Raw genomic sequence first — 24933 nt, 5'->3', positions numbered from 1 at the left:
TGGTGGAAGCCCTGTTATGAGCCCAGCACAACTGGAGTTCAGCTGCTGCTGCAGATTGAAGACTCCTGATCCCCCACCTGGGGACCTCTCCTGCCTTCTGCAGTCAAGCTTGGGTAGGGCTGGGCCTTGGACAGGTGGTACTTGTTGCCCTGGGCAGGAAGGAAATGCCCCAAAGATGTGCATGCTATGTGTTTGTACACATGGGTGCTGGTCTTGTTTGAGTGTCTGACCCCTGTGGGGGGTGGGTTTGTGTGTATGAATTTGTTCCCTCATCCACACATGGGGCTACTTCTGTGCCTGTGTAGCAGTATGCCCCACCCTCTGCTTCATGCCCTTGTCTGTGCACAAATGTGTTTGAATGTACTTGTTCATGCGTGGATGTGCATACATGCGTCGGGGGTGTACACATCCCTGCCCTGAATGTGCACGTGGAAATGCATTTGTACCAGGATGCCTGACCCTATGATGGCAGGTGTACCTGAAGGTCGTCCCACTTGGGAGGCAGTGTAGCTATGTGCATGCATGCTTGCATTCTTGTGTCCATGAGCCTTCCCCTCTAGCCTCAAGGAAGGAAGACTGGTAGGATCTAGGTTGGGAGGTGCCTGTGGGCACTGGGGGTGGGCTGGCGCTGACTCCAGTCCTGGGCTGGTTCTCACCTGGGCAGAGCTCCCTGCTGTTGTCGGGGCTCAGGCTGGAAGGCCCTTGGGGGAGCGCGGCTGGGGGGTAAAGGGTTAAGCGGTGGCGTCCACATCTGGGAGCCATTGGCGCATTCCTGCCGGCTGAGCGCATGTTTGCGGATGAATCTGGACAGGACAGGGCGGGAGGGGCTGGGCGGGAGGTTCGCACCGGCGGACGGAAATCCAGACGGGAGCGGGAGACAGCTCCGGCCCAGCGGGCGGGAAGAGGCCTGGGGAAGCGCGGCCCAGCACTGCTGGGGCAGTTTCCCGTGCGCCGGCCCTCAGGGCAGAGCGTCCCGCCATCCTGGCTTGTCCTACCTTACCACGGCTCTTGGGCTAAAGCCAGGGACAATCAGATACTTCAGTTCTAGACCCGGCTCTGCAACTGGTGCGACCGTGGACAAAACCCAGTGCCTGCTCTTGGCCTCTCTTTCCTCTGTAAAGCGCGGGCCGCCGTCGGACCAGTGGGTCTGAGAGCTCTGCCACCGGGTCAGGCTGAGAGTCTCCTCACTGGGCTGGAGGCCTGGGAGTGCAGCACTTCCCCTTCCAGTGGGAAGTTCTGTGGGGGCACTCGTGGCCACTTCTCTGCCTGGGAACAGGGCGAGAGGGGAGTATTCCCTAAGCGATTCTGCTTCCCCCTAAGCCCGCCAGTGGACTGCTAGCAATGGGGACAGGATCCTCCCAAACAGAGCAGCAGGCTGGGAGCGGGGTCATGACTGTGTTGGGGACTGGGGTCTCACAGATGGAGAGTGATTCAGATCCTGTCCAGTTGGAATATGAACAAGAGCTTTCCTGGCTTCTCCAAACTTGTTCGGGAGAGAGAAGCTTGAGTCTGAGTCTTTGAGCACGGAGGGGTGCTCCTGGGCGCCCCTACTGGAAGATCCAAAAGTCTTGCCCTTTGAGAAGAGTACTTTAAGGGGGCTGGGGGGTTGGGTTGAGCCACAGTTCCTAGGACCCACTGGAGCTGGAAAGGTGTTTGGGGAAAGAAGAGATGTATTTGCGGGAGATCTACTCCTGGACTCTTTTTTTTTCTTTTTTCTTGCAGCTGAGATACTTAAGATCCAGGGAAGGGAAGTGACTTAGTCAAGGTCACACAGCTCTCAGTTCCAGCTGGTCCCTAGAAGAGGATTATAATTATAGGATTCAGGGGCTTGACAGCTAGGGCAGGCGTCACCTCACTCAATTCCATGTTACGCCGCCGCCTCACTTCTCGGGTTTAGGTGTGGGTGTGTGTGTGGCTGGGGGGAAAGGAGTGTAGGATACCACACGCTGCGGTCTTCTCCACCAAGCGCTATTTTCATTCTTTCCGCAGAACCTCACCCCCCCTGTCGCTCTGAATCTTCGGTTCTGGGTCTGAGGGAGGGATTCTCCCGGATTCCCACGGTCCAGTCTTCAGTTAGGAGCGGCTCCTTTAAGACTCGCCCTTCTCGGGGTCTATTAAGGAGAGGCGGGGGCGGGCGTGAGTCTGTAGATCCGCCCCTGACTGATGATTGGTCGGCGGGCGGGCAGGGGCGGGCCTGAGGGAGAGGGCCTCCCCCTACCTCTGCTCCGTACCCTCCGCCCCTTCAGTCTGGGGCTCCGGGTAAAGTTTCAGCCTCCGCACGTGACTCGCTATGGCCGCTGCCGTCGCCCCGCGCCCCTGAGCCGCGGCCCCCCGGACGGCTCCTCTCCCGGGACCCCGCACCCTGATGCCGAGAAGCACTAGGGCGCCGGGTTAGGGCAGACGCTGTGCTCGCGGGCACCCCGAACGGGTTGCGTCCCCGGCTGCGAGGTAACTCCTCCCCCGGGGATTTTGGGGAGCCCCTGGTTCCCGCAGGCGTCGGGGCCCCATGTCCTGCCCCAGATTGGCGCTGCGGAAGGGGACTGGGTGCCGGGAGGCTTCCGACGGAACCCGGGGTTTCCTGGGCTTCCCAACTCGCTGCCGCCGTGTCCAGGGTGGGGGAGCCCCGTCTGTGCGTCTGCCTGCGCCGTCTTCGCGCGCAGCCTTGAGGCGTCTGTGGCCGTCTGCTGCGCGTGTCCCCCGCGCTCGAGCTGTTGCAGAACCACCGCTGGGAACTCCTGTTCTCTCTTTTTCTCTTTAAAACAAGCAAAACAAAAGGCTTTCAAACCTGTTTGGGGAGAGATCGGATGCTCAACGGACTAGCCACCTCTCTTTTTCCCTCCTGTTATCTGAGCTGCCCTGTGGTTTGGGGAGAATCAGCCAGGGGGCCCACTCCCACAAGAGGGAGCTGGCCGGGGGCGGGGCCCGCTCAGCTGGTGTCCCCCGTGGAGTGAGGGGAACTCACTCAGAATTGGGTGCGGGAGCCAGTGCAGTATGTATGTAGGGGTGTTCCTGGGTCTTGTGCCACCATGGGGTGTGGGAGCTTTTTGGGGTGAGGGAAAGACGGAATAGACTGGTGGACTTTGCTCTGCTGAGGGTGTCTGGGACCTGGTGCCACCCACGAGGCTTGAAAGCTGCTGGCCAGATGTGTGTGTGAGCCTGTTGTGGGGTTGGGGGGGCGGCTGGGATATGAGCTTGGCTATGTCCCCTCATCTTCTCTCTGGGCACTGCCCTATTGTCAGGCTGCTCCTTGTGAAGGACAGGCCGCCAGTGTGTTAGGGTGGGGATGGGGACCCACTAATCCGGAAACCAGACAGAAGAGCTCCCCAGTCTTGGAGATGTTTCTGCACCCTCCATCCTGTCTTGGATCGGATGCCCAATGTGATGGCCTGGAAGGGTACCTCCTGCCCCCTCTGGCTCTGTCTTCTGTAACCAGGTTGCCTTCTGTCTGATGGCTGTGTGCACATATGTGTATGTATATATTCTTGGAAAGGATTGTTTCTGAGAACACCCCCCGACTCCCCACGCCCTGCTGCTTACCCCAAGGATCACTTCTGCCCTTGACACTCCCTCTCCTCACTTTCCTGGCCAGGATATTCTGGGATGTCTCTTACACCCTTCCCTGTCTGCAGTCTTCATAGGGCGAGATTGTTTGGGGAAGTGCTTCTGTAAGGACCTTCCAGGTCTTGCTAGGAAATTGGACCTCAGGCCCCAAACTCTCCTACAGGGCTCGATGAGGAGGCTGTGCCTCGGGGAAGCCCCAGGTTGGAGTGGGGGTGGCTTGGAGCCTTGGGGCTTCCCCTGGAGGGGTGGGGGGGGGGCGGGTGGAGATGAGGCTAGCGGGGAGGAACAAGAGAAAAAATATTTGGAGTTGGTTGTATGATGCTTCTTCCTGGAGGAAGAAGAGGGGGTGGTTGTGGAGTCTGGGAGTTTGTGGCTCTGAAAGATGGTGGAGCTGGAGGAGGAGCTGGGACATCAGTACTGCCTGGGAGTCTGGACCATGTGGTATCCTGAAAGAGAGGTCAGGAGGGTCAGACTGGAGTAGACTCTTGGGAGCTGAGGATCTTGGATTTGCAAGGATTTTGAGGGTATGAGTGAGTGTCCATGAGGTGTCACTGCAGGGGTTTCACCATCAGACTGACGACAGTGGCACAGATGCAGTGGCAGTTCTGAGAAGATCCTGGGCTTGGAATGGCTTAATCCTGGCCACCTCCTCCTTCCTATAGCCCCTAAATCTCTATCCCTTCAGTCTGACCCTAAATGCCCCAGCTGCCACCCTGGGACTCCTTTTTAGTCCCCTTCCTACTCCCAACCTTGAGGCAGCCTGGCAGGAAGCCAGCTGTGGGCAGCCCCATCCTGATCGCCCATGTGCCTCCCCCGCTGGGCATAGTCACCCACATGTGCCATGACGTGGTTCCTGCCACCCCATCTAAGTATGGGGGAGAGGACATTGTCGGAGTGGCCCCTCAGGTCTGTTTTGGGGACATTCACCCAGACCCCAGCTAATGAGCGCCCCTTCCCCTAAACCATTTAGTCTTGGAAGCTGACTCTGCCCTCTGGGACCTTTCCTCCCAGGCCACTCCTTGCTCAGACTCCAGTCTCAGGTGGGATGGTCCTCAGAACTGTGTGATGTGAGGGTGGGGCCTGTCCCAAAATACAAACCCCAATGCCCAGTTTCCAGTCCTCTTGGAAGCATGAGCCGGATAGGACTTAGGCTGGGCTGGAGGGGTAGGTATGTTTTGGCCTCTGTGGGGTCTATTAATATTAGGGAGCACTGCCTGGGATCTGGGGTGATAGGCATCTGGGGATGGTAATCCTGTCCCTGCGACAAGTAAGCGGGGTAATCTCTGCTTGCTCAGTACCTACACCCATCTTGTGTTGGTAGTTTTGGGAGTGTGGGAAGCTGGCAGGGCCCCTGGCAAGATGACCAGGGTTGTCTTGACTTACTGGGTTTTGGGAAAGGAGTATGGCAACTGATACCCCGGCTCCCAGGGCTTTGGCTGCACATTCTCTCTGACGCCTGCTGTCTTTCCTCCTTCTACTCCCCTCTCCACCCTCTGGCTGCTGTCTGGAGCCCACGGTTTGTGGGGGGATGCGCGGCGGAGGGCAGGGCCTGGATCTCCGTGTGTGTCCAGAGAGTATTCTGAGAATTGGCAGAATTGGCTAAGGGTGTCTGGGTGTCCCCACAGGGTGGGCGGCATGTGGGGACCTGGCCTAGTATGAGAATGTGTTGGTGTGTCTGTCCCCAGTCTGGCTTGGGTGTGGGTGTCTCGGGTGTGGGTGTCTCTTGCTTCGTCTGGATCTTGCCTCCCGCTCCAGTCCCGCCCTCCCCTCGCTCCCCCCTAGCTGGGACCGCCTGCTTGCTCTCCCTCTCTCCCCACAACTGGAGCCTCCCTTGCCTGTTCCCGGAATTTGGAGAGGAGGAGGAGGAGGAAGAGGCAGGCAGACAGACCTCCCACACTCTAGCCCGCCCACCTGGCATCATGGGGAAATGAAATAGGTGCTATGGAACTACGTTTTCCCTGGCTTCCCTAGACCCTCCAGCACACATCATGAGGGCCAGGGGCCAGCTCTTAGGGAAGGGCCATGGGCTGCCCACCCCTCTGGCCAGTGACACCTCCTTCTACTTAACATTCTGCCCCAAAGGGCCATTGCTGGACCTCTAGGCACCACTGTCAGCCTGGGGAGCCAGTGGGATTAGGCTGCTGCCAGGCTGGCCCGCACCTGTTGCCAACCCCAGCCCTATAACTGGAGCTTGTCTGGGAGGGGGCTGCAGAATGACAGGTGTAATTTCTGCAGCTAGGCAACTCAACCCCCCCAACTGGATATACCTTTCCCTTCTGCCGGAACAAGGAAAGGCTTCCCCTTCGCCACTCCAAGTGTCAACCTGGTCTTATGGATTATGCCCCTGTCCTGCCCGATGACCCCCACCTCCATCCGTGGCTGCAGAGCTGGGCTGCCTTCCTTCAAGTTTTCAGAGCTGTGCTGCCCTGGCAGGGCTGGGGTGTGGGGTGTGTAGATGGGGTGGTTCTCTGTTAATGTTTTAATTGCCTAAAAACTGGGAGCTCAGCTCTGGGCCAGTGGGGAGTCTGGGTCTGGCTGGCCGCCCGGTTTGGGCTAAATATAGTCTGGGACATCTGCAGAGAAGGGGAGGGGGGTGGAGGGAGGTTCCATTCCCCCACCTTCAGCCAAGGTGCCCTCGTCTGGGCAGGCACCTTGGAGCAGTGAGGGGGATTCCTCAGCACAAAAGGCAGGGGAGAGGTGGCAGAGAAGAGGCGGCAGGGGAGAGGTGGCAGGGGCTGGGCACAGTTGGGACCTTGCTTGCCTGGAGGCCAGTAGATGCCGGAGATGAACCTGGAGGCTCAGGACAGGGCAAGAATGGGGCACGCCGGGGCTGGGTCCTCTGGCTCTTCCCTCTCCCCCCAGAGTTACTTGAGGTCAGGCAGTCTCCATGTGTCATTGTACTCTGCAGGCAGTGTCACTGTGACCCACTCGCTGTGTGTCTGTGTGTACACACCTACCTTGGAGTGGCTTTATCCTGGCCCTCTCCCCGGAGCCTCTGTCCCCTGGGTCCTACTGCAGGTCCTCAGCCCTCCTTCCCTCTGTCCCTCACCCCACAGTGAAACCTTCAGCCCAGGAATCGAGACTTGAGAAGGGGAAGCTGCGGTGGGGAGTTCTCTGATCTCCAGTCACGGCAGGAAGTGGAAAAGAGGGGGGTTGAGGGGGGAACCCATGAGTGGCAGGCAGGGAGGGAGAGCCCTGTCAGTCCTGTGACCCACTGTGCAGAGCAAGGTGGGGGTTGGCCTCCTTCCTAGTGGTCCCCCTTCCCTCCAGCTCCAGGTAGGAGAAACCTGGGGACAACTGATTGCCCAGGGGCTGCAAACAATCTTCATCACCCCCCAACACTGAGAAAAAAAAAGTCTTCCTGTCACGTGGCTGTCACTTCCTGTCCCACTGTGGTTCCCGGGATGTTTGTTGTTGGTTGCCATGGTGATGTCTGCCATGGGCACTAGCCCTGGTTCTTGTGGGGAAGGAGCTACCCTTCCCCACTAGGCTGGGGGGGTACTTGGGGGACTTGACTGGGGGGTCCTTTCAGGCTGAGTGTGTGTGGTCTCTGATGCTCCAGATTCCCCAGGACCCCCCAGACTTCTGTCTGTGGGGAGGAGTCACTGCCACCTACTCAGACTGAGTGCTGGGGAGACTGTGACCGCATCTGGCTGTGACTTTGTGAGTCTGACTGATTTTGCAGCCCTTGGCCACTCTGGCCAGCGTTCCTCTCGCTCATAAGATGCCCATTCAGGAAACCTCTGTGCTCCCTATCTGTCCTCATATACAGTTCTGGAGCCTGCTCCCATCCTGTGTTCTGATGAAAACCACCTTCCCTAGGGAGTTTCTGTGGCTTCCTGGACTCCAGGCTGGAGTGTCAAGGGACTCTGGGGCAGGGTCCCAGGTTGCGTGTGTTTGGGGCCGGGGAGGTGGGGGCTTTGCAGACTATGCCTTCCCCTACACACACAGCCTGCACCCGCTTCTCCCTTGTCCGGCAGGCCCTCTTCTCTAAGGGGAAGGCCATGGGGCTCTGTGACCTATTATCCCTACCCCACTGGGGGCTTCCCTGTTCAGCTGGGGATGGAGAGGGGAAGAGATTCCCCCTAGTTCTAGCCCCAACTTGAGTAGGCGGGTGTGGAGTAGGAAGTTGCTGGGGGGGGTGTCAATGGGTCGGAGGGGGGCTATGGAGCCGGGCACAGTCTGAGTCAGGCCTGGTCTGGGGTCAGAGCCAAAAGGATATCCTGAGGCAGGACTGGGGGAGTGTATTCCTGGATTCCCTGCAGCGTGAGTCCCCAGGGTGGGATGCTGAGAGGGGGCTGGTACCATCTAGTCCAGCTGGCAGTTTGCCCTGGGACTCAGAATATGGCAGTTTCAGGGTTGGGCTGAGCTGAGGGGAGGGGCGGGGGCTGCTGCAGGCTGTCTGCCCATCCTGGCCCTGTGTGTTTCTCTGTAAACTGTCCCCCCATTGTGAGAGTACTGTGTTTCCTGCTTGGTACCGTGGAGAGGAGGTAGTGGTGAGGGGGACAGCTGCCAAGGTGAGGGTGGGGAAAGCCCCGTGCCAGGCTGGATGTGAGGTCGGTGGTTTCCAAGCTAGGGGGTCCCCTTTTGTCTGTGCCCCTTTGGTCCCTCACCCGACAGAGCTGCCTGTGTATGGTCCATACATTTCTGTGGTCTGGCTGTGGCCTCAGTAGGCTCATCTCTTCCTCTTCCCATTTTTTTTCCTTCCCTGTGGGTTGGTCCCTCTTCTTGAGGCCTGAATTACCCCCTGCCCTTTCACCTACTCGCTGCTTGGAGTAGGGAGGCTTCAGTTCTGGTTCTAGGTGGACCTCTCAGACACCCTGGGCTTCAGAGGTCCTGAGCATGTCCCCTGGGGGATCTGGCGTATGGCCCCTGGGGATGGAGGAGTTGGGAGCACTACCCTGACCAGCAGAGACCCCCACTTCCTCCTCCTAAAACCTGGACTGCCCCGAGCTTGGATTGTCCAGTCGCCCTTTCTGCCTGGTATCCAGTCACTGGTGAGATTATGGCCTGTGGGGGTCCTGCAGCTCTATGTAGCTGGGGAATAACCCTGGGCTGAGTGGAGTACAAGCTGTGGAGACATTGGACCTGTTCTTTTGGGACAAGGCACTGTGTCTTGAGGCAGTGGGCAGTGGTAGCACCCGGAAGTGAGATACTAGGCTTCTTCCTTCCCCTGACTCCCAGGAGGACATGCTTATGGCCTGCACCGACTAGGGCAGATTTTCAAACCAGTCCTAGCTCTAGCAAGGCTGGCCTGGGGTTCTGTGGGGTTGGTGGGCAAGAGGCACCCTCCAGCTATCCCAGCCACCCCCAGGTGATCCTTCTCCAGCCCTCCTAGGGTAGCCTCTTTTAAAATGAGGCTGGGCTGGCCGGGCGCGGTGGCTCACGCCTATAATCCCAGCACTTTGGGAGGCCAAGGCGGGCGGATCACAAGGTCAAGAGTTTGAGACCAGCCTGGCGAACATGGTGAAACCCCGTCTCTACCAAACATACAAAAATTAGCTGGGCATGGTGGCGGCTGCCTGTAATCCCAGCTACTCCGGAGGATGAGGCAGGAGAATTGCTTGAACCAGGGAGGCAGAGGTTGCAGTGAGCCGAGACTGTGCCATTGCACTCCAGCCTGGCTGTCAGGGTGAGACTCCATCTCAAAATAAATAAATAAATAAATAACATATAAAAAATAAAAAATATAATGAGGCTTGGCTAACCTGGCTTCCTGCAGCCCAGACCCTGGTGAACAGACAGGAAACAGAGGACCCGAGTGGCCGGATTGTAGGCTTGCCAGGGAGGAGAGGGGTGAGAGCCTTGGCCAGAGGAGACCCTTGAAAAAGCGGCGAGTAGTCATCGCTGCTCCCCAACCCCTGTCTGCAGATATGAGGGGCGTTGGGGAGGGGAGAGGTTGTGGCTTTGTATGTATGGGAGTGTGTTTTCCTGGAAAGTTTGTAAATGGTTCTAGTTTAGAATCGACCCTGTGCTGCCCTGCTCGGCCAGCTCCTGGCGGGACAGGGGTCCAAAGGCGGTGGGGCTTTGTTTCTGCCAGGGCTCGAGTCCCTCCTGCCCGAGTTGAGCTTGAGCTCTGGGTGTCATTTGCATATGATTCACTAACTGTCTAGAATGCTTAGGAAACCCCCAGTCTCCCCTTCTTTTAAGCTCCCCAATCCTTCTCCCCTTCTCTCAGCCCCTCTGACACTGCCTGACCTCTATTTCTTGGGAACCATTGTTTCGGGGGAGCCTGGAGAACAGAGAGAATGAATGAGGAAGGGAGGCTGGGGCCAGGCCCAGCTGGGTTTGGGGTCCCCTGCTTCTCTGTCCTGAGTGTAGGGGAGGAAATGGTATATTTCTCTTCCCCTTCTCCCCTCCTCAAATCCAAAGGTTTCCCTTTTTTGGTTTGTGAAATGAAAGAAGGGAATTTGGGAAAGGGTTGTGGTCAGGCCTCCACCCACACCCCGAATGTCCCTTTCTCCACATCCCTCTCCTCCGTCTGAGGGAAGCAGACCCTGGGAAATGGGTAACTCTCCCTCCTGGCCCTGTCAACAGATGTTGCCCTGGGTGGGGTGAGGCAAGGGACAGCAGGCCAAGTGCTGAGGGGCACCAAGGTGGTGGCAAGAGGTGTGGGGATGGAGGGCTCCAGTTGCCCAGGCCTCCCCTGTGCCAAGCTCTAGGCTGGGTGCTTTCCAGGACTTCCTGTCTGAAATTGCACAGCTTGTTGTTGAGGTAGACAGTTCACAGGCGAGTAAACAGTTGCTTAGAGAGGTTAAGAGACTTGCGTAAGGTCACCCAGAGTGGCAGAGCTGAGATTTGACCCTTCCGACTTTTGGTTCTTTCTCCCATCTTCGTGGCTCAGAAAGCTCTCACCTTTTTCTCTAGGTGTGTGACTCTGGGGTGTAACACGTGGGCAGCTAGGGACACTGATGCTGGGGAAGGGATCCTGGCACCTTCTGAGGGTGAGAGCGGCCCCAGTGGGCAGGGGTGTGGGGCTGGTTGCAGGTGCTCCAGCCCCCTACTCCTTTTTCTGCTGTGCTTAGGCTAGGCTTGGTATATTGGAGGTGTGGGCCTGTGGTTTTCTCTCTCTCAGGGGAGGGTGCCCGTGGGCAGTGGAGGTGGCTGGCATAGGGTGGAGGTTGGATGTGGGTAGTTTGTTTTCCCTCTCTTTGGTACTGGTTTCGATTCTCTGCCGAGGCCTTCTCCACTGCTGTGGTGTCGGGGGCTGGGGCCCAGGTGTCTCTCTGAGGGTCATAGCTCCTGAAGGACCTTCTGAGGCAGAGCCTGTGCTCTTTCAGGCCCACCCTGGTCATCCCTGCCCTTGCCCATCCCTGTTCTCTGGTCTGTCTGGCCCTTGGCCCATTTCTGTGACCTTTAGTCTGTCCTGCAGCTCAAGGACCTCCCCAGGGAGCTGAGTAAATTTGCACTGAAGTTTGCAGGCAGAGCTGGGTTAGGCTTTTTGGAGGCTCTGATAGGGGTCTGGGGAGGCCTTCCAGCCTTGCCCTGTAGTGTGTGTGGGTGGTGGGCTGAGGGGTGAGGTGGGGGTAGTGGGGATTGAAGTTTGGTTCAGTTTCAAACTCCTCAGGGGCAGAGTTCATGTGGCTGTGGTTTTCTCTTCTCTGGGAGCAAGGGTGGGTTCCAGAGGGTCCAGGCTGGACTGACTGAACTGGCCTCCCAACCCCCAAAGGCTGGGTCAGGATGCCTGGGATCTGGATGGCATTCTGGGCCTCAGCCTGGGTTATGGAGGCCTCACTTTGGGTTAGCTGCCCCTTGGGCCTCACCTTGAGAGAGGCAGGCCTCTGTGTGGATGTGAATTCACCTGAGTGTTTGTGGACCTGGTGCATGGGCTGGGCCCACAGGGAGGACCTCAGAGCATCTTTTGGCAGAAGCAGCAGGTACAAGGGCCACCCTGGCTGTATGAGGTCCGAAGAATATACAGTTTGGGAGACTGTGGGGCTGTGGTTGTGTCTTTGGGGAGCTGTGTGCTGGGGCCCATGCATGCAGTTTCTGAGCTGTGTTCACTGTGTGGTAGAGCCCAGGTGTGGAGAGATGGTATCTCCAGGTTCCCTCTCCTCACATGCATGCCTGCACACACACAGGCTGGGGCTGCAGGCATGCTCTTGCCACCCAGATGTTTTCTGTAGACCTGCATGCATGAGTTTGTATGTGTATTTGTGTGTGAGGGTCCAACTATAGGAACTCATGAGGTTCCGCCAGCCCCTTCTTCCCTTGCATGGCTCCCCCAGCTCCAGTTCCCGTTGTGTGGGGCCCCACAGGAGTTGGGAGGGGGCCAGGGCAGCAGCTGGTCCAGTGGGTGGGGCCCCTGTTCCTCTGACATCAGCTCTGTCAGCCTAGGAGGGAATTGGCAGGGGCCTGGGGTAGGAAGGGGGCTCTTTATCCAGGAGTGAGGAGAGAGGCCCTATGATTGTCATAATGAGTGACAGTGAAACTCGTGGTCATTAGCAAGGTCCAGATTTTACTCCTGGGGCAGCCTCCCCTCCCTAACCCAGTACCTGTCCCCTCCCGCCCTCTCTCCCTCAGGTCCACACAGGCTGGCTGGCTCAGCTAGGCCAGAAGTCCTGGCCTCTTCCACAGTGGCCTTGGCAGGAACTCCCCCTTCCCAGGCCTGGTCTTCAACCAAATGCTGGCCATGTGCTTGTCCCCTGGACTCCAGGTTTGAGGCTGGAGTCTGGAGCTCAGAGCCTGGAACCGACCGTAGCCTGAGCTTGGGGTGGAGTGGCAAGGGGTGTTGGAAAGGGACTGTCCTTATTTTGAGTCTCTGTGGCCCTGTTTCTTTTCTTTCTTCCCTCTTCTTTTTAAAACAGCTTTATTGAGATATAATTCACATGCCATAAAATTTACCCATTCAGTGGTTTTAGTATATTCAGAATTGTGAAACTACCACCACAATCAATTTTAGAACATTTTCATCACCCCAAAAAGAGCCCCCATACCAAGCAACAGTCACTTCCCATCTTCCTCAAATCCACGCCCCAGCCCCCGGTAACCACAAGTCTGCTTTCTGTCTCTATCAATGTGCCTATCCTGGACATTTCGTATAAATGGAATCCTACAATATATGGTCTTTGTAACTGGCATAATGTTTTCAAGGAATATCCATATCATAGTATCAGTACTTCATTCTTTTTTTTGGCAGAATAATATTCCATTGTAGGGACATACAACATTTTATTTATTCATCGGTTGATAGACTTTTGGGTTGGTTCCACTTTTTGGCTATTAGGAGTAACGCTGCTGTGAATGTTCATGTGTAAGTCTTTTTGTGGACTTACGTTGTCGTATCTCTTGGGTAGATACCTAGGAGTAGAATTGCTAGGTCATTTGCTACCACTGTGTTTAACCTTTTGAGGAACTGCCAAACTGTTTTCCAAAACAGCTATTCTATTTTACATTCCCACCAGCAATATATGAGGATTCGAATTTCTCCACATCCTCGCCAGTACTTGTTGTTATCTGTCTTTCTTATTAGAGCTAGCCTAGTGGGTATGAAGTGGTATCTCATTGTGCTTTTTTTTTTTTTTTTTTTGAGATGGAGTCTTACTCTGTTGCCCAGGCTGAAGTTCAGTGGCGCAATCTCGGCTCACTGCCTCCTGGGTTCAAGCAATTCTTGTGCTTCAGCCTCCTGAGTAGCTGGGATTATAGGCATGTGCCACCACGCCTGGATAACTTTTGTATTTGTATTTTTTTTTTGAGACAGAGTCTTGCTCTGTTACCCATGCTGGAGTGCAGTGGTGTGATCTCGGCTCACTGCAACCTCCGCCTCCCTGGTTCAAGCGATTCTCCTGCTTCATCCTCCCAATTAGCTGGAATTACAGGTGCCTGCCACCATGCCTGGATAATTTTTTAGTAGATTTTTGTATTTTTTAGTAGAGATGGGGTTTTACCATGTTGGCCAGGCTGGTCTCAAACTCCTGACCTCAGGTGATCCCCCCCGCCTCGGCCTCCCAAAGTGCTGGGATTATAGGTGTGAGCCACCGCACCTGGCTAACTTTTGTATTTTTAGTAGAGACAGGGTTTAGTCATGTTGGCCAGGCTGGTCTTGAACTCCTGACTCAGGTGATCCACCTGCCCCAGCCTCCCAAAGTGGTGGGATTACAGGCGTGAGCCACCACCCCCAGCTTCATTGTGCTTTTGATTGGCCATGTTTCTTTTTGTCTGTCTCTTTTCTTTTGTCTTTCATATATGTGTTTTTCATATATAAATAACATGCATATGTATTTATGTATAACCTATACCCAAAATGGATTTGAAGCATCCTCTTGTCCTCTTGCGGATATGTTATTTGTGTTCTCTCTTTTTGCTCTTGTTGCTGCCTGTCTGTCTCACTGTGTTGTGGAATCTCTGGGTTCATCTCTGTCTCTCTGTCTACCCCATGGTATTATCTGTGCATATATCCTCTGGTGCTAACTGTTCAAACAGGGTGTGGATCTCTATTCACACTGGCGAAGGGGGCATCTGGCCTTTCATCTTCTGCCCACCTGCCATCCCACTTCATGTGTTTTGCTTCTGCAGTCAGACGTATGTGGGTGAACCCTGAGATCAATCTCTCCTTCACTGCCTGGGGGTAGGAGGCTTCCTGGGCAGTCCTTGCCCTCCTACACATTGCCTACCCCTGGGCCATCCATGCTGTTAAGTGTTGGAGGTGATACCTAGGAGTCCTCAGTTCCCATTTTCCTAGTAGTATGTATGTAAATGGGCCTCCTCCCAGGGCCTGTGGGACAAACCCGTCTGGGGTGCTGGGGCTTGGATGTAGGGGGGAAGTGGTGTAAGAGGGGCCCCTGGCTTAGGAGTCATTTTTCTGAGAAGTGCCAGTGCTTTAGGGAAGCGGCTTTTCCTCCCCCTCCTTCTCCTCCTACCCTCCAGCACACGCTCTCTGCATCTTGACCTCAGGTAACCCTCACTAGGGGAAGGAGGGCCAGCTGCCCGCTTCTGCTGCAGTGATCCCTTGAGGTGGCACTGTGGACCCTTTCCCCTCAGGATTGTGGGTGAGAGGCCCTCCAAGGCTCTGGGCTCTGTTCCTGTCTCCTCAGCCTGGCTGTGCTATCCTGCCACCCCCAGCAGTGTCTGGGCCCTGCTTCCAGGTCGTCTCTGCCAGCCAGGCATGGTGCCAGCTGTCTGCTCAGCTGGGTGCCATGGGAAAATCTCCGGCAGCCCAGGTTGGGGAGCTCCACGGGGAATGCCCGTGTGCCTGTTCTTCAGTGCCCACTCACCTATCTTTCTTCTTTCTGCAGCATCACGGGACATGGCCCCCTCAGCCACCTAGCTGGGGCCCATCTAGAAGTGGCATCCTTTTTGGTGCCCTGAAGGCCAGCTCTGGACCTTCCCAGGAAAAGTGCCAGCCCACAGAACTGCTTGACCAAAGGACCGGCTCTTGAGACATCCCCCAACCCACCTGGCCCTCAGCTAGGGTGGGGGCTCCAGGAGACTGAGATTAGCCTGCCCTCTTTGGACAGCAGCTCCAGGACAGGGCGGGTGGGCTGACCACCCAAACCCTGTCTGGGCCCAGGCCCCATGCTCCGAGGAGGGGTGGTCTGAAGCCCACCAGAGCCCCCTGCCAGACTGTCTGCCTCCCTTCTGACTGTGGCCGCTTGGCATGGCCAGCAACAGCAGCTCCTGCCCGACACCTGGGGGCGGGCACCTCAATGGGTACCCGGTGCCTCCCTACGCCTTCTTCTTCCCCCCTATGCTGGGTGGACTCTCTCCGCCAGGCGCTCTGACCACTCTCCAGCACCAGCTTCCAGTTAGTGGATATAGCACACCATCCCCAGCCAGTAAGTCTGGGTGTTGTGGGGTGGGGTGGGAGGGGACTGTGGAGGGCGGCAGGCCTCAGAGCTTGGGCTCTGGGCACATCTGTTCTGCTGTGAGCTGAAGGCACGGTGAGCGGCAAGGTCTTCTCCAGTTGGGGTGACCATCATTTGAGGTCTTGAAAATGAAAGCTCTATGGCCTGTAGGCCAATCATGGTGGCTGTGTTTGAAGTTGGGGGTGGGAGAGGGGGAGATGAAACCTTGCTGTTCTGGCCTGCAGTGGCCCTCGCACCCCTCTTCTGTGCTCTGCTGTTGGGGCCTTGTAAATAGCTCCAAGGACTGGACACACAGGCTGGAGGTGGGTAAACAAACCTCTTGACATTTGATGGAAATGGCAGCTCTACCTAGAGTGAGAGCGGCACACCACCTACGCCCCACCCCCACTCAGTGCCTCTGAGGGAAAGGGCTTGAAGGAGCAGACCAAGGAAGGCTGGCTGGAACCCCACCTCTCCCGCTGCCAGCTCCACCCCCGGCCATGCTAGGATGTGCTTCCCTTTGTGGGGAGGATGAAAGGGAGGGGCCCACAGTCTAGCTGGGTGGATAGGGTGAGTGTCCCAGGAGGGGACACTTGGCCTGGACTCTGGCCTCGGACGCATGCATGGTCTTGGCAGGGCCTGTGTTTTCTCTGCCTCCACCCTCTGCCATGTGGGTCACTCGTTAGCTGGGCAGGGGTCTCAGTACCCTTCGCCGCTGGCCGAGCCAGGTAGTGGGAGGTGGCGGCAGCTATGGCCAGCTGGCAGAGTCCAGGGCTGGGGCCTGCCAGGCCGCTTACAGTAACTCTGGCCCCCAGGGCCCAGCTGGGCGCCAGGCCAGGGCTGGGGGGAGGAGGGAGCCGGGGCCTGGCCTGGGACGGGAGGGGGTGGAAGCAGCAGAATGGGCCGTGGGCTGCTGGCTGGCTGGCCGGTCAGCTGCTGACCTGGGAAATGTGTCCCCACCTCTCCTGGCCAGCAGGGACTGCACACCCTGCCCTGGGCACCTACCACCCCTCTCATGGCTGCTGGCAAGCTGCCTGGCACCACTGCCCTATGTGCCTGACTGGGCTGGGTCAGTGCCCCCTTCTCAGTGTGGGGGCAGCACTCTGTCCCCGGAGCCAGGGAGTCTCTTTGTCCCTGGGGCAGGCCCTGGCTGGGTGCCTCACTGCCCGCACTGGCTGGCTGCCCACTGCCACCACTGCTTCCTGGATCGCCTCCTCTGGCTTAGCTGTGACCCCCTCCCTCCCAGGCTCCAGCAGCCACCAGGAGTAGGGACTTTATGTCTGTGCTTCTTTATGTTTCCCACCCCTTATGCCTTGGGACCAGGGGGCAGACAGGTGCGGCCTCAGTTTCCCCCTCCACCCCTTATCAGACCTTCGTCTTCTGCTTCTGCTGTCTCTTCTCTGCACCTCATATGGGAGTATGGGATGGATGGAGTCGGGGGACTCTGATTCTGGTCTGGTCCTGTAGTCTGTGTTAGTGATGGGGAAAGGCCAGCCTCTGGGGTTTGGGGCTGCTGGGGAATGTGTCGGTGTATCTTTGTAGAATATTCACTGCATTTAAAGGGACTGTGATTTATATTCTGGACTTGGATCACTGGAACTAGAAGAGTGTCTGCTTCCTGACAGGGTAGGGTTTTATTTTTATTTATTTATTTATTTATTTATTTATTTTTTTGAGACAGAGTCTTGCTCTGTCGCTGAGGCTAGAGTGCAGTGGTGCGATCTCGGCTCTCTGCAACTTCCGCTTTCTAGGATCAAGCCACTCTCCCGCTTCAGCCTCCCGAGTAGCTGGGACTCCAGGCATACGCCATCATGCGTGGCTACTTTTGGTATTTTTAGTAGAGATGGGGTTTCACCATATTGGTCAGGGTGGTCTTGAACTCCTGGCCTCATGATCCGCCCGCCTCGGCCTCCCAAAGTGCTGAGATTATAGGCATGAGCCAACGTGCCTGGCCATTTTTATTTTTTTAAGACGAAGTCTTGCTCTGTTGCCCAGGCTGGAGTGCAGTGGCACCATCTTGGCTTACTGCAATCTCCGCCTCCCAGCGATTCTCGTGCCTCAGCGTCCCAAGTAGCTGTGATTACAGGTGCGTGTCACCACACCCAGCTAATTTTTTTTTTTTTTGTATTTTTAGTAGAGAGAGGGTTTTGCGATGTTGGCCAGGCCAGTCTTGAACTCCTGGCCTCAAGTCATCGGCCCTCCTCAGCCTCCCAAAGTGTTGGGATTACAGACGTGAGCCACCTCGCCCTGCTTTCTTTCTTTCTTTCTTTTTTTTATCATAGGGTCTCTGTCTCCCAGGCTGGAGTGCAGTGGCATGATCATAGCTCACTGCAGGCTTGAACTCTTGGGCTCAAGGCATCCTCCTGCCTCAGCCTCTTGAGTAGCTGGGACTACAGGTGCGCGCCACCACACCAGACTGATTTTTTGATTTTTCGTAGAGACAAGGTCTCACCATGTTGCCCAGGCTGGTCTCAAACTCCTGAGCTGAAGCAGTCCTCCTGTCTTGGCCTCCCAAAGTGCTGGAGATATGGGCATGTACCACCACATCCAGCTCAGGGTAGGATTTTTGAAGGGGGAGGAGTTGGGAACCTGCGACCTGGTGCCTGTGGACAACTTGTCCTAACGCAGGTGATGGCAACAGAGTTCCCAGACACTCTGTCCATCTGGAGCCTGGTCTCATTGGGGGGTTGGAGGTGGGGGCTGGGGCATCCCTCATCCTTGCCCATCCTGGCCAGAGGGAGCAAATGCTTTGCCCTCCCCTCGCCTCAGTGTTGCAAGCTTCTTCCTCTTTCTTAGAGGTGGGTGGGGAAGGCTTCCCATCCTGGTAACCTTCTCCCCAAATGTGGGTGGGGTGCCCACATTTCAGGCAAGTGTAGCCTTCTTTGACTTTCTCCACCCAGGTTAGGCAATGCCCCCTTCCTGCCCCCTCCCTCTGGGAGCCTTTTGGTTTCCCTGCCCCTCCCCTCTCCCTGGTAAACAACAACAGCTTCTCTCTCTGCCCAGACCCTTAGCTTCTGAGCTTCTCGCTGACCTTCCTCATCTCTGGGACAAGGTGTGGCCATGGGTCTGAGGGAGCCTGGTATCTCCCTCCTGCAGAGCCGGGGCTGCCTGGTGGACAGAGCTCCTGAGCTTTGGGTAGAAAAGCATGGCAGATAAAAGTATCATATGCCTGGCCTCAGAGATGGAGGCAGTTTAGCCTTTCCTGCTCGCCTGGCCTTAGGGCTGGTGCTGAGGGTGAGGCAGTTCCCAGGAGAGGTGGCAATCCATGGCCCTCCATTCCTGCAGGAGCAGTGGTACAGCCTGGTCCGCTCACACCCTTTTTGTAGGAATCCTTGCTGATGAGGCTTCCTCCTCCCATTCCCCACCAAACAAAGGTGTGGGGTCTCTTCCCCCTTCATCCCTTTCCCCAGGTGGGGAGGAGGCAGCACATTAGGTGGCCTGGGTGTGCCCTTTAGAGACCTAGTAGTCTATGGGACCAAAAGAAATCCTTTCCAGGTCACTGTGGGGAAGGTATTTGTCATGCTACAGCCAGGGTGGGAGCCCTAGAGATGGTCCGGAGATTCTCCCCACCCCCTAAACCGGCCCCTGGGGCTTGGTCTCTGAAGACTAGTGTTTACTGTGGAGGTTTGGGATTCTGTGTGCACTACGGGTCAGGGCTCTGTGTGTTTTGGGGGTGGGGTCACAGTTGGGTGTGTGTTGGGAAGGGGATTAATGACTTGTGTGTATTGGGTGAGAGGGTTAGAGAGCTGAGTGTGTTTTGGGGGAATTAAATCCAGAGCTGAGGAGGGAGAGTCAGCTTGTCTGTGTGTTGGGGCTGGGAGGGGGTGTGACTTAGGGCATAGAGTGTGTAAAGAGTAGTGGTCTTTGGTTTGGGTTCTTACCTTTCTTCTGGTTTGGAGGGGAGAACTGATCTGCCTTTTTTGTTCACTCCGGGAATTCCATGGGCAAAGGGGTCTGACTGGGGGCTGTGGAGAAGGCATTTAGTGCTGGGTTTAAAACTTGGACACTGGGCTGGGCGCGGTAGCTCCCAGCACTTTGGGAGGCCAAGGCAGGCAGATGACCTGAGGTCAGGAGTTTGAGACCAGGCTGGCCAGTATGGTGAAATCCCATCTCTACTAAAAATACAAAAATTAGCTGGGCGAGGTGGCATGTGTCTGTAATCCCAGCTACTTGGGAGTCTGAGGCAAGAGAATCGCTTGAACCCAGGAGGCGGAGGAGCCTAGGGGATAGAATGAGACTCTGTCCCCGAAAAAAAGATAATAAAATAAAACTTAGACGCTGGCTGCGTGAAGTGGCGCATGCCTGAAATCCCAGCACTTTTGGAGGCCGAGGTAGGGCCTTGAGCCCAGGAGTTTGAGACCAGCCTGGGCAACATAGTGAGACCCTGCCTCTACCAAAGAGAAGAAATTAGCCAGGTGTGGTAGCGCGCCTGTAGTCTCAGCTACTCGGGAGGCTGAGGTGGGAGGATCGCCTGAGCCTGAGAGGTTGAGGCTTCAGTAAGCTGTGATCACGCCACTATACTCCAGCTTGGTGGGTGACAGAGCAAGACCCTGTCTCAAAAACAACAACTTGGACATTTGTGTCACTTATGACTTGCTGATAACCTCTCTGAGCATGTTTCTTTTTTTGTTTGTTTTTTTGTTTTGAGACGGAGTCCTGCTCTGTCACCCAGGCTGGAGTACAGTGGCACAATCTCTCAGCTCACTGAAACCTCCGCCTCCCAGGTTGAAGTGATTCTCTTGCCTCAGTCTCCTGAGTAGCTGGGATTATAGGCATGCACCACCACGCCCGGCTAATTTTTGTATTTTTAGTAGAGATGGGGTTTCTCTATGTTGAGGCTGGTCTTGAACTCCTGACCTTAGGTGATCCGCCCGCCTTGGCCTCCCAAAGTGCTGGGATTACAGACGTGAGCCACCGCGCCCAGCCTATTGTTGTTTCTTTAATTTTTTTTTTTTTTTTTTTTTTGTGACAGAGTCTCGCTCTGTCGCCCAGGCTGGAGTGCAGTGGTGTGATCTTGGCTCACTGCAAGCTCCGCCTCCCGGGTTCAAGCCATTCTCCTGCCTCAGGGTCCCGAGTAGCTGGGACTACAGGAGCCCACCACCACGCCCCGCTATTTTTTTGTATTTTCAGTAGAGATGGGGTTTCACCATGTTAGCCAGGATGGTGTCGATCTCCTGACCTCGTGATCTGCCCGCCTCGGCCTCCCAAAGTGCTGGGATTACAGGCTTGAGCCACCGCGCCCGGCTTGTTATTGTTGTTGTTTTGTTTTGTTTTTGAGATGGAGTCTCACTCTGTCACCCGGGCTTGAGTGCAGTGGCGCGATCTCGGCTCACTGCAACCTCTGCCTCCTGGGTTCAAGCGATTCTCCTGCCTCAGCCTCCCAAGTAGCTGGGATNTTTGTGACAGAGTCTCGCTCTGTCGCCCAGGCTGGAGTGCAGTGGTGTGATCTTGGCTCACTGCAAGCTCCGCCTCCCGGGTTCAAGCCATTCTCCTGCCTCAGGGTCCCGAGTAGCTGGGACTACAGGAGCCCACCACCACGCCCCGCTATTTTTTTGTATTTTCAGTAGAGATGGGGTTTCACCATGTTAGCCAGGATGGTGTCGATCTCCTGACCTCGTGATCTGCCCGCCTCGGCCTCCCAAAGTGCTGGGATTACAGGCTTGAGCCACCGCGCCCGGCTTGTTATTGTTGTTGTTTTGTTTTGTTTTGAGATGGAGTCTCACTCTGTCACCCGGGCTTGAGTGCAGTGGCGCGATCTCGGCTCACTGCAACCTCTGCCTCCTGGGTTCAAGCGATTCTCCTGCCTCAGCCTCCCAAGTAGCTGGGATTACAGGCACACACGACCACACCCAGCTAATTTTTGTATTTTTAGTAGAGACGGAGTTTCACCATGTTGGTTGGCCAGGATGGTCTTGATCTCTTGACCTCGTGATCCGCCCTCCTTGGCCTCCCAAAGTGCTGGGATTACAGGTGTCAGCCACTGCGCCCAGCAGGGACCCAGGCCCTTTGTAGGTGGGAGCTGGAGAGAATGGAATGTTAACATCTATAGAGCACCTACTGTGTGTCAGAGGCTTTGTCTGTGTTTTACAAATTTTAATCCCTGCAATCCTGGAAGAGGGACATTATCCCCACTTACACAGAGGACACAGTGCTGGGGGAGGTTAAAGTACTGCAGAATCCTGACTGTAGGATTGTAAAGCCGGGCTGTTTTCCACCATCCAGATAGGCGGCTTTGGAGGGGATTGTGGGGCACACTCTTGGGTATGGGAAGTGTGGGGGGTGGGGTATGGTGCTGACTGAAACCCCCTTCCCCGCTGCGGAGGCCCTTTCTCTGCCTTAGAACCTACCTTTCCCGGGTAGGGGGCGTAGGAAGGCCCAAGCCATACCCCCTCCTTTCTGTTTTGGATCCTGAAGGTTGGAGAGAAAGAAAGATAAGGGGCCTGGGCCAGATCTCCATCCTGTCCTGGAAGCTGTGGATACAATCTGTTCACACCATCCCCACCCCCAAATCTGCCCGCTGTAGCCCACGAGAGTTTGCAGAACTCAGCGGGTACCCTCCCCCCCATCTCCAGACAGACACTGAAGGAACAAAGTGTAAAAGCCACAGTTCTTATTCTTAATTTGTTTCAATTTGTGGATGGAAGCAAAGAAGTTGCAAGCCATCAACAGAGGAGCTGAGGATGGGAGCCCCGAGAGGGTGGCTGCATATTTGCTTCATATGCCTAGAGACTGGAGAATGCCTGAGGGTCTGGGTGAGCCCAGAAAGGAGGAGGTTGTGTCCTTCCCTTCTTCCTCTGCTCTGCCACTTCCTCCCTGTTGCAGTCTGTGCATCTTCCCTGCTTCCCACTCTTTCCCTGGACAATAGGAGGGACAGCCCAGGCGGAGGGACAGCCCAGGCAGAGGGAGTGCTGCCTAGCAATGCCTTTTTTGGAGTCTGAAATGTAGAGTCAGCCAAAAGACCATGACATGGAGTTTTTAATGAAAATGGGGTCCCTCACCTTTTATCTCCCAGCAAGGATAATGCACAGATTCCCTCTGGACAAGATCCCAGCATGGACAGGGGGAAGGGACTCAGGGAAGGAAGCCCGTCTTCCTTTTAGGTGGGTCAGGGCCGAGGTGTTGTGTCTACCCCATGCCAAGGGATGTGTCGCCTGTGGGGCTGTACCAGTGCAGGCCCAACTGCCCTTTGAGGGAGTAGTGTCTGTGGGAAGAGGAAGTGGTTCCCATCTCTAAGTCATTTTGGGGCAGTGCCTTCTTCCTCCTCCTCCTCTGTGGAGCTGGGGCACAGCCAGGGATTGGGCCTCCCAGGGTAGACTGGAGGCCACTCAACCTTTGGCTGTCAGAAATAGAGGTGCTCCCCTCCCCATTTTGACTTCTGGGTTGCTGGAAACCTCAACCAGCACACAGACCAAGGGCCCTCCATGGGCAGGAGTCTTAAAGCACAGTTCTTCCTGTGTGGCCTTGGGCAGGTCACTCAAGCTCTCTCCAAATGTTTCCTCCTCCTTAAAGCAAGATTTCTGGCTGGACACAGTGGCTCACACCTATAATCCCAGCACTTTAGGAAGCCAAGGTGGGAGGATTGCTTGAGCATAGGAGTTCGAGACCACCCTTGGGCAATAGCAAAACCCCATCTCTACAGAATATACAAAAATTAGCTGGGCATGCTGGTGTGCGTCTGTAATCCCAGCTACTTGGGAGGCTGAGGCATGAGAATTGCTTGAATCTGGGAGATGAAGGTTGCAGTGGGCCAAGATCACACCACTGCACTCTAGCCTGGGTGACAGAACAAGACTCTGTCTCAAATAAATAAATAAAATAAAAAAAAAAAGCAAAACTTCTAATCTCTCCCTGGCTGGGCGAGTTGCTGTTAGGCCATGGTTGCCCGCTTCCTGCTGAGGCCCTTGGTGAGTTTCACGTACCCAACAAGGCTGTGATAGTGAGGGGCAGGGTAGAGCTGGGCACTGTCTTGGGGGATGGCACCACTCTGTACTGGGACCCAGTGTCCACCTGGCACTGGGCCTCATGATTTCCTGTTTGTTGTCCCCTCCAGATGGGGTTGGGGAAAGGAGGGGGCCCTGCCTGGCACAAGTGGGGGTCAGTTTAGCCCGCACCTGCTGAGGGCTTACTAAATGCAAAGCCCTGAGAAGGAGCTGGGGGAGGGATAAGGCTGAGCAGGATGGGGCCCCAGGCCTGCAGACAGCTGCCACCGGAGGCCCCCAACCCCAGCTGCGGGCCAGAGCCTTCCTTGTTTCCCACTTCTCCCACTGCCCCAGGACACTGTGTTCTGCTCTGACCTGCCCCATGACCTTGCTGTTGCCCAGAACGGGCCTCTTGCCCTGATTTCTCCTCTCCAGCTCCGGAAATCCTATCTATCCTTCAAGGAACATCTTGAATGCCGCCTCTTCCCAGAAATCTTCACAGATGTTCCCCCTTCCTTGCCACACTCTGCCTCCCTACTTAGAATGCTTCTGCGTCCTTATTTATTTTTTAACAACACTCATCTCTCTACCATGAAGTTGCTTCTCCTGTTCCTGCCATGAGCTGTAACCATTTGGGACATCTTTTCCTGACCACAAGGTCTTTGATGGCACGGACAGAGTCTTAGGTCCCTTAGCACCTTGCAGCTGTGAGCACAGGGCCTTGCTCCATCATTTGAAAGATCCCAAGGGCATGGAAGCACTCCGTCCTCTTCCCCATTAGTCTCATCCACTGTCAAGATTTGCATACCTGCCCCTAGACCCCAGCATTCCATCTGTAGCCCTGACTGCACTTCAGGGCCCCACACCCACCTGTCAAGCATCCCAGTGCACTTCTCTGCTTTGCAGTCTCAGGAACTTCATTGATGCATAAGCCACACACAAGTCTCTTGGCTACCTCTTTTCCCATACCCCCCTACCCCACCCCCGCACGTTGATTGTACCACCTTTAAAATATCTATTGAATCCACCTTCCTCTGTCCATCAGCACTTCTAGTTTCCTAGGCCAAGTCACCCTTGTCTGCTGCCTGGACTGCTGCAGTAGCTTTTACCTGGTCTCTCTTGCCCTCCTATAATCCAAGATCTTTTTACACTGTAAATCTGATCTTACCTTTCCTTTGCTTGGAACCTTTCTATGGTTTTTCCTTGTATTTAGAATAAAATCCAAAAGCCTTATTGAGGCCTATAAGCCCCCCTGGTCTGGCCTGAGCCCACCTCTGCAGCCTGATCTTGTGTACCTTTTCCTTTTGAATTTTATGCTCCATCGTCCTAGCCTTCTGCCAGTTCTTTCAATGAACTCACCAACTTCTGTAACCCCAGGGCCTTTGCACAGACTCACCCTTTACACTCCTTTCTACTCTTTGCCCGATTAACTTATAAACTTTCTCTTACGGTACGTCTGTTTTATTTGATTTCTTCCCTAATTTAGTTCAACCTAAATTAGGTACCTATGTTAATTCTCCAGAGCATAATACCATTTATCTCAGTTTGCAATTGCGTGTGTATATAGTGATTATTTGCCTAATGGCTGTTGCTCCCTAAGGTCTACAAGGGCACGTTCCCCAGGGTGTCCACGTGGAAAGTGCTCAGAAAAATACCTTGAATCAGCCTAG

The 24933-nt window shown here is 55.6% G+C and overlaps 2 protein-coding genes across 9 annotated transcripts in view; one reads left to right on the top strand and one right to left on the bottom strand.

The window, feature by feature from the left end:
* The window catches only part of RARA (retinoic acid receptor alpha), a 48730-nt gene that overhangs the window by 6761 nt on the left and 17036 nt on the right, over positions 1–24933 (top strand). The window contains exons 1-2 of one of the 7 annotated variants that reach the window (XM_017880201.1): positions 2226–2448; positions 14796–15335. In XM_017880201.1, coding sequence (XP_017735690.1) covers positions 15158–15335 — 178 coding nt within the window. In that variant the 5' untranslated portion in view covers positions 2226–2448; positions 14796–15157. Of the gene's footprint in view, positions 1–2225; positions 2449–6976; positions 7225–10411; positions 10429–14438; positions 14455–14480; positions 14550–14700; positions 14721–14795; positions 15336–24933 lie in introns of those variants that run through there. The other 6 variants (XM_017880205.1, XM_017880207.1, XM_017880206.1 and 3 more) reach the window with 6 other exon arrangements.
* Positions 1409–6662, bottom strand: LOC108534718 (translation initiation factor IF-2-like). Of its 2 annotated transcripts, none has more exons than XM_017880212.1 (2): positions 6314–6662; positions 1409–2752 (listed from the first exon to the last, which is right to left on the bottom strand). In XM_017880212.1, the coding sequence occupies exons 1-2, from the start codon at positions 6455–6457 to the stop codon at positions 2243–2245; spliced, it is 654 nt and encodes a 217-aa protein (XP_017735701.1). In that variant the 5' UTR covers positions 6458–6662; the 3' UTR covers positions 1409–2242. The 2 variants fall into 2 exon arrangements, with proteins under 2 accessions (XP_017735701.1, XP_017735702.1); XM_017880213.1 differs by having other exon boundaries at positions 1409–2750; positions 6323–6662.

This window comes from Rhinopithecus bieti, unplaced genomic scaffold (genome assembly GCF_001698545.2).
Source record: "Rhinopithecus bieti isolate Rb0 unplaced genomic scaffold, ASM169854v2 scaffold_11744, whole genome shotgun sequence".
In the NCBI taxonomy this organism is placed as follows: Eukaryota; Metazoa; Chordata; class Mammalia; order Primates; family Cercopithecidae; genus Rhinopithecus; species Rhinopithecus bieti.
Note: the sequence above shows the minus strand (reverse complement) of the source record. Positions and strands in the feature narration are given on the sequence as shown.

Coding starts and splice junctions, on each gene's coding strand:
- LOC108534718 (XM_017880212.1), bottom strand. CDS start 6,457: ATGACACATGGAGACTGCCTGACCTCAAGTAACTCTGGGGGGAGAGGG. Junction 2,753..6,313: donor CTGGCCTCCAGGCAAGCAAG/GTCCCAACTGTG, acceptor CTTGTTTTAAAG/AGAAAAAGAGAGAACAGGAG.